We start from the raw sequence: 7,240 nt of genomic DNA, 5'->3' as shown, positions 1-7,240 counted from the left end.
AATCAAAGGTCTTGATTCATCTTGAATCAAGGGGCAAGGAAAAGAAGTATCATTCAACATATTGCAAATTCTGTTGTTTACATACTTTGCACTCCTTGTAAAAACGATTAAATCTCACAGGTGATATCTAATTAATCATCTCAATTCTATTTTTAGAATTGAGGGCAGACGTACCCCGAAGCGAGGACGGCGGGGGAACTGCCTCATCAAATCTCTGTCTCCTTTAACTTTCAGCATAATCTGTTTTTCTGCTTAAAATTTAAGTGATTTTAGTTTAAGCAATTTTAGCCAAACATTGATATAAGCTGAGTAAGTGTTTAAAAACTGCTGTTGAAATACCAAGTACAATAACATACTGTACTAGGATAAATTGATTCACTTACTCAACTCAAATATTACTTGAAGTGTTTGTGCACACCAAGTGTTTGTAAAATTGCCTAAGCCAAAGTTGCCTTAAGTTTGCATTGTGTTTCAATTTGGTATTTTGGTTCATTGGAACTAGGCTTGCAAATAAGTGAACTCTATCATTGATTGTGCATCTTGTGTAGTGAAGTGTATCTCTTTTAATCCAATATCCATTAGCTTGACGCATATCCGGTTTTCCAATAACGGTTCGTTTTTAGACTAATTTTCCTCGGCCGCTTCCGCACCTAAAAACATTTTTAAAACCAATTTTTCTTTTAAATTGGTAGCGCCGACTAAAGTTTTAATTGGGATCTATTCAACCCCCCCCCCCTTCTAGATCCGTGCCATAGTCTAACACTATTTTTAGAAAATCAATCCATTTTTTTAATTAGGGCCTATTCACCCCTCTCTAGATCATTTCTCTACTCCATATTCTCACCCAACAATTGTCCTAAGAGTTGGTCTTTTGATCATGCTAAGTGACTCTAAACTTAGGGAATATGGATGACAATGAGGATTCAACGGTAGTGTATAATAGAGCACGTGTTTTTAAAGGCGATAATTATGTTTATTGGAAAGAGAGCATGTATGTACATTTACTATCAGTTGATAAAATCTATGGGTAGCCACCACTGAAGGGCCTTTTATCTCTAAGGGCGACGACGATGTTGTTAAACACCCTGAGGATTGGATAGATGACGAAACCAAAAAGGCTTCATATGATCTAAAAGCAAGGAAGAAGAGGTGGAAAGTTTCTCCTCCGATTCATGTTTGATTTCAGATGAAAAGTGTGCCAACTTTTGCTTGATGGCACGAAAAAAAAGTGGAACTTCAAAGGAACATCATACCTTCGCAAAAAGATTGTAGTTTCTAGATAGTGGATGTTTAAGACATATGACGTGAATGTTTCCATGTTCATAAAGTTCGATGAGAAGGACAGTGGTGACGTCACTGCATGCCATGTCTTAAATAGGGTAATCTTAAGAACTATCCTAGATAAGACACCCTATGAGATACTTAAGGGTAGAAAACTTAATATTTCATATTTTCGAGTTTTCAGTTGCAAATGTTTTAGTTTGAATAACGGAAAAATTGGTTAAGGTTAGCCACTCACATCTTACGGAAAACTTAATATTTCATATTTTCGAGTTTTCAGTTGCAAGCCGTCATGTTACAAGTGACCCACAGCAACTCATGGATGCCGCCAATCTAGGCAAAATTGGTTAAGGTTAGCCACTCACATCTAACTATAGCAATTTCTTAGTGTCACCTTCCCATTCCAATGTTCACTTCTCTCTTTATAATTTGCTTCTAGTCCATCAACAACAACAACTATGCTTTATCTCACTAAGTGGGATCGGCTACATGGATTAAACGATGCCATAATATTCTATCATAAACCATATTTCTATCCATCTCTAGATCTTTCTTAATAGTTTCTCTTATAATTTTTCTAAGTCTTCCTCGGTCTCTAGTGATTTGAATTTTACTACCCTCGATTTGATCTATTCTCCTTACTACAAAATCCACAGGTCTTCTCTCTACATGTCCAAACCACCTAAGCCTAGTTTCCACCATCTTGTCTACTCTAAGTGTTTCTAGTGCATCGATCACTAAAAATTCCATTAGTGCTAGCAAGTCTGCTAAAGATAACGCTATCTATTTTGACTTTCATCCTAAAAAATATTGTCAAATCTCAGACCAACCACCAAAAGCTGCTTGATGGTGAATTTGGTCAATATTGACTCTACCTGGTACAATCCTTTGGGGTTACATGTTACTATTGTTTAAGTATTCATGTTAATTCATCATCTGAACTAAAACTAAACAGTGAGAAAAGGCTCTCGAAACAAATTAGGGGCAAATTTAGACCTTTCACAAAATATCTACTAATGACATAACTATGCATCTAAGGATGTGTTTTATTAACACGTTTTTCTATATTCTGCTAGAAACCAACAACAGTCCATATATAATCCTAAATGTGTTCCCATCACTTTATGCAAAATTCTTCCATCCTTATCAACTTGGCCCAACCAGCTGATCTCTCAATTCCATCTTCCTCCACTACAAATTCCTCCCTCTCAAGTCTAAAGTCTCATCCATCTAATTCATTGGCTTTGTCCACATGGAAGATTCTTCTACTCGTGAATCTCTTCCTTCCACAAAATCCATTCATCCTATGCAGACCATGGGCCCTTTTGTTTTGGCTTTTTTTTAAAATGATTTTTATAGTGTTACATATTTTAGTGTAAAAAAATTTACAAAGAAACTTTTCATAATGTATATTTATGTTATAGAATGAACAATTCAATCTTTTAATCTATGTTTTGGTCTTCAATAATGTATATTTATGTTATAGAATGAACGATTCAATCTTTTAATTTATAAAAAACAAATTTAGAAAAACTTGTAATATTTTGAAAAATATTTTTGTAAAATCCATTTTTTTAAAGCTAAAACAAACCTACCCCATATCTAAATCTGGTTTTGTAAAGCCACATCATCCTATACCGTTAGAAAAACCTTAATCATTCCCCACTGTAATGCAGCTACACAGTCTGAATCAGATGATTTAATAGCTAACGATACATGGACTTAATGGCCTTAACCTGCTAAAAGATTTTCCATTCGTCACAAGTGGGATGTTTAGTTCATAAAATTCAGATGGACCCACAAACAAGTACAGAGTCAGATATGCTGCAATGTTTTTAAACAAAATCCAGATTGGGATAGTCTTGAGACTTTCTCCCCTGCTGTGAAAGTTGTCTAGTCAAATCAAAGATTATTAACAAAATACGGGAAAAAAATGAATGGATCCGTAAACATACAGTTCTGACAAGAGCAAGTGCCTTTTGGCCTGACTGGGCTGAATCTCTTTTTTTCCACAAGTGGTGTTCTATTTTCTTCCCTTTTCTGCATTCCAAATAAAAGAGTTTATTCCCACAACCAAACACTCATTAGAAGATGAGTACGTAGCAAAGTTACAAAACGAAAAAAAGAATCGATAACCTACTTATCCTTCTCAACAGGACCACCAACATTTGGACTCAATTTCGATCGGACAAGTGTGCAGGAGATACAACTTGTCTGCGATTAAAAACAGCATTTCAATTTTTTCAAAGCTAAAAATATGAAACTCAATTTAAATTATATTATCATCTGAAGCAATTGTTTATACCTTGGAAGAGAGAGTTACTGCGTTTGTCGAGAACTTATTCCCCAACAGAAAAGCTCTTGTGGTGTCTAGCTTAGTCTGAGATTTTAATAAACAAAAAAGACAAAGATGATATGAATTGTGTTGTATCAAACAAAACAATCGCTTTTTTATCTAATGATGAAGAAAACATTACCAAACATGTCCTTGATAGTTGTAATGGGGATATAATTGAGCTCTCAATTGTTATAGACATTGCTTTGTTCAAATTTGAAGATACGGTTTGACCCCTGTGTCTGATGCACACTGCAATTTGGTTAAGTTAAAACTAGGTCCGGGCCTCATCCATTTTAATACGCTTCCACCTTCAACTGTACCTGTCAAACATCTAAAATCATTATATTAAGAGCGTATCAGTGTTCTTGATTGCAAATTACAGAAAGCCAAAAACCCGCCATAAAACTCCATGGCGCCGCCAACCTTCACAAATTGGCCATGGTGGTGGTAAAAAAACTCTGCCATCACAATCATCCCCTGCTCGTCATGACCGACATTTGACAACACTAGAGAGTATTTATTCAAAATAAACTAAAAGGGATTAATCACGATCAGCTTATAAGTAGAAACTTTGAAAACTATATAAAAACCCAATGATGATAATATTCTATTTGTATTTGACATATGAATATGAAAATCATGAAGTATCTGTGATTCTTATAACAGAGAGTTTGAACAGCATAGATAGGGTTTCACTCAAAATAGTTAGTATAAGCCTATAATCGAATCAAATTAGCACAAAAGCATTTAATTTCAAAATCATGAACAAAAGAGATATTAGTACATACATGTTAGAATAATTTAGTACAAAAGAGATATTAGTACATACATGTTAGAATAATTTAGTGCAACCTATGTTTGCAATTTTATTCTGGGGTGCTATAGAAGAAGATTGTAAGGAAAACCTAGATGACTTTCTAACGGACTTTCTAACTGCGATGGCAATTCCGATTACGGTCTCCGTAATGTTTTTGTTTATCCGTCCAGTTGAGTGCAGTCCGACTTCAACCTGGCGCTGAGTTTTGTACTTTTTTAATCCTTTGTTACAATGTATTTATTTAGCAAAATAACTTCTTCTTTTTTTACTTGTCAAAATAAGACTTTTTTTTCCTATATGCCCTAAAATTGAAAATAAATTCCCACTTTATCCCACACTCAAAAAAAATTTTAAATCTGGCCCTTTTTTTTATTGGGTTCGTCCATCCATTAGACGAGGGCATGAGAGTCATTGCGTCTTGTGTGGGCTCGGCCAATCAATGGTCGAGGGTTGAAGAACTTTTTTTTTTAATATTTTAAATATTTTATTAAATAGTTTTTTAATTATTATTAAATAGTTTTTTAATTAATTCTATATTTAATTAATATATTTTCAAATATTTTTAATAAATGACATTTTTTTGTCCCAAATAATTAAAAAAATTGATAAATAATATTTTATCCGTCTTAAATTATAAAAGATTTTAAACTATATTTGGAATATTTTTTACGAATTAAAAAAAATATATTATTTCTATTATTAATATTCTAAAAAATAATCATTTTTATTATTAATATTTTAAAAATAATAATATCAAAAAAAAATCATTATCATAAAAAACTATTATTATTTACATTTTATTTTAAATATTTTTATTAAAAAATTATTATTATTTTTAAAAAAATTAATTATATTAGTTAAATATACAATTAATTAAAAAACTATTTAATAATAATTAGAAAACTATTTAATAAAGTATTTAAAATATTAAAAAAAAAGGTTTCATACCCTCGGCCATTGATTGGTCGAGCCAACGCAAGGCGCAATGGGCCTTCATGCCCTCGTCCAATGGATGGACGAGCCCAATAAGAAAAAGGGGGCAGATTGGGAAAAAAAATTCAGTGTGGGACAAAGTGGAAATTTATTTTCAATTTTGGGGCATATGGGAAAAAAGTCTCAAAAAGAACTTCTTTTTTCACTTAAGTATCCTACTTAGTCCTTTAATTATTTTTTCTTGATTAATCATTTAGCTTTTAAAACAAACAAAAAATGTGAAACTAATCATTTAACTATTAAAACAAAAATATTAAGGAATTAATTTGAACTCGTATATAGTTAAAAGATTAAAAAAAAAGTATTTTACCTATTTATTTTATTGTACTAATGACACAAATTGGACTTTAATCATGTTTACATAGTTTATTTTGTTTAGTGTTCAAACTAGTTTTAAGGTTTTAATACTCTTTTTTTCTTATTTTGTATCGATGTCTAACTTCTTTCTTTAATTTTTTTAAACACGGTTTTATTCCCTTAATTCTTAAAATTGAATCATGTTAGTAGAGGTGGACAATCGTTTACGAGTTGTTTAATGTTCAAACTAGTTTTAAGGTTTTAATACTCTTTTTTTCTTATTTTGTATCTATGTCTAACTTCATTCTTTAATTTTTTTTAAACACGGTTTTATTCCCTTAATTCTTAAAATTGAATCATGTTAGTAGAGGTGGACAATCGTTTTCTTCGAATTACGGATATTCATGGGTCATTCAATTGGATATTAGTGGGTATGAGCGGCCAGATCGGATGGTAAATATTTGATTAGTTGAAATTTGGACCCGATCAAATATAATATTAATTTTGTTATGCATTGTTTTGTAAAATGGTATGGGTTGTTTTTAATTTTAGGATTTTGTATTAAGAAAGACACGAATAATATGTATTTAATATTTGTTTGATTTTATATACAAATTTTATATGCATGTGTCATTTGAATTTACTAATCTTTTTAAAAAGTAATTATTTTGATAAATAATTTAAAAATATTATTATTTTGATATTTAATTTAAAAATAATTATTATTTTAAAAAAATTCAAAATTTTTGTATCTTCTAAAAAATAGAATGGATCCCACTGAAATTTTAAGTGTCTAAATTAATCTATTTTTTTTTTACCAATTTAAAGATGAACACTTTTTCATCCAAATTTGGTGTCTAATATAATCACTAAAGTGAATGAAAATTTTCAATCTCCAAATCGTTCAGTAAAACAAGTTTTTTTAAACAAATTTTTTTAGTAATATGATGACAACTTTTCTTACTAATATTTTTTCTTTCTATTTTTACTATAATTTATTTCCTCACTTTCATATATATTAAGAAATATAATTAATATTATTTAAAAAAATTAAATTTTATGATTTTACAAAATTATATTTTATTAGTTTTATAAAAACAAAATTAAATAAACTATAAGAAGAAAGAATAATAAACACATAATGTATAATAAAAAAATAACATTAATTATTTATAAGTAATGTAAAATAAATTATAATATATACAATTTTTTTCTAAAATGAGATAATAAAAATAAATATACAAGAATTTAACAAAACGATGTTATAAGACCTAAGACAAAAATTGATTAGTTTTTCCTTTTTTTCCATTATGTGTCCTAAGATATAATCCTCGGAGTTTAAGCACGCAAATACAATTGTCAAGAATTGTGAAAATAATTGAGAAAAGAAAAAAGAAAATCATATATCTAAATAAAGAAGAAAATCATATATCTAAACAAACACCTTTCAAAAATAGTTATCCAAGCCCAAACTATTTATGAAGCGAATGCATGTGAAAGTTCATCTACATCTC

The 7,240-nt window shown here is 30.2% G+C and overlaps 1 protein-coding gene across 8 annotated transcripts; it reads right to left on the bottom strand.

Moving 5' to 3' along the window:
* Nucleotides 1-1,563: 1,563 nt before the first annotated feature.
* On the bottom strand, nt 1,564-4,656 carry LOC127085484 (uncharacterized). 8 transcript variants are annotated; one of them, XR_007789153.1, is made up of 6 exons: nt 4,449-4,656; nt 4,043-4,125; nt 3,759-3,939; nt 3,587-3,661; nt 3,422-3,495; nt 1,564-3,321 (listed from the first exon to the last, which is right to left on the bottom strand). XR_007789153.1 is itself a non-coding variant. In XM_051025994.1 (5 exons), the coding sequence occupies exons 2-5, from the start codon at nt 3,816-3,818 to the stop codon at nt 3,117-3,119; spliced, it is 414 nt and encodes a 137-aa protein (XP_050881951.1). In that variant the 5' UTR covers nt 3,819-4,125; nt 4,449-4,656; the 3' UTR covers nt 1,564-3,116. The 8 variants fall into 8 exon arrangements, 7 of the variants coding, with proteins under 7 accessions (XP_050881951.1, XP_050881953.1, XP_050881952.1 ...); XM_051025994.1 differs by having other exon boundaries at nt 3,759-4,125; XM_051025996.1 differs by lacking the exon at nt 4,043-4,125 and having other exon boundaries at nt 3,759-3,950.
* Nucleotides 4,657-7,240: the final 2,584 nt, after the last annotated feature.

The sequence above is a fragment of the Lathyrus oleraceus genome, chromosome 5 (assembly GCF_024323335.1).
Source record: "Lathyrus oleraceus cultivar Zhongwan6 chromosome 5, CAAS_Psat_ZW6_1.0, whole genome shotgun sequence".
NCBI lineage: Eukaryota > Viridiplantae > Streptophyta > Magnoliopsida > Fabales > Fabaceae > Lathyrus > Lathyrus oleraceus.
This window is presented reverse-complemented; position numbering and strand designations above follow the sequence as displayed.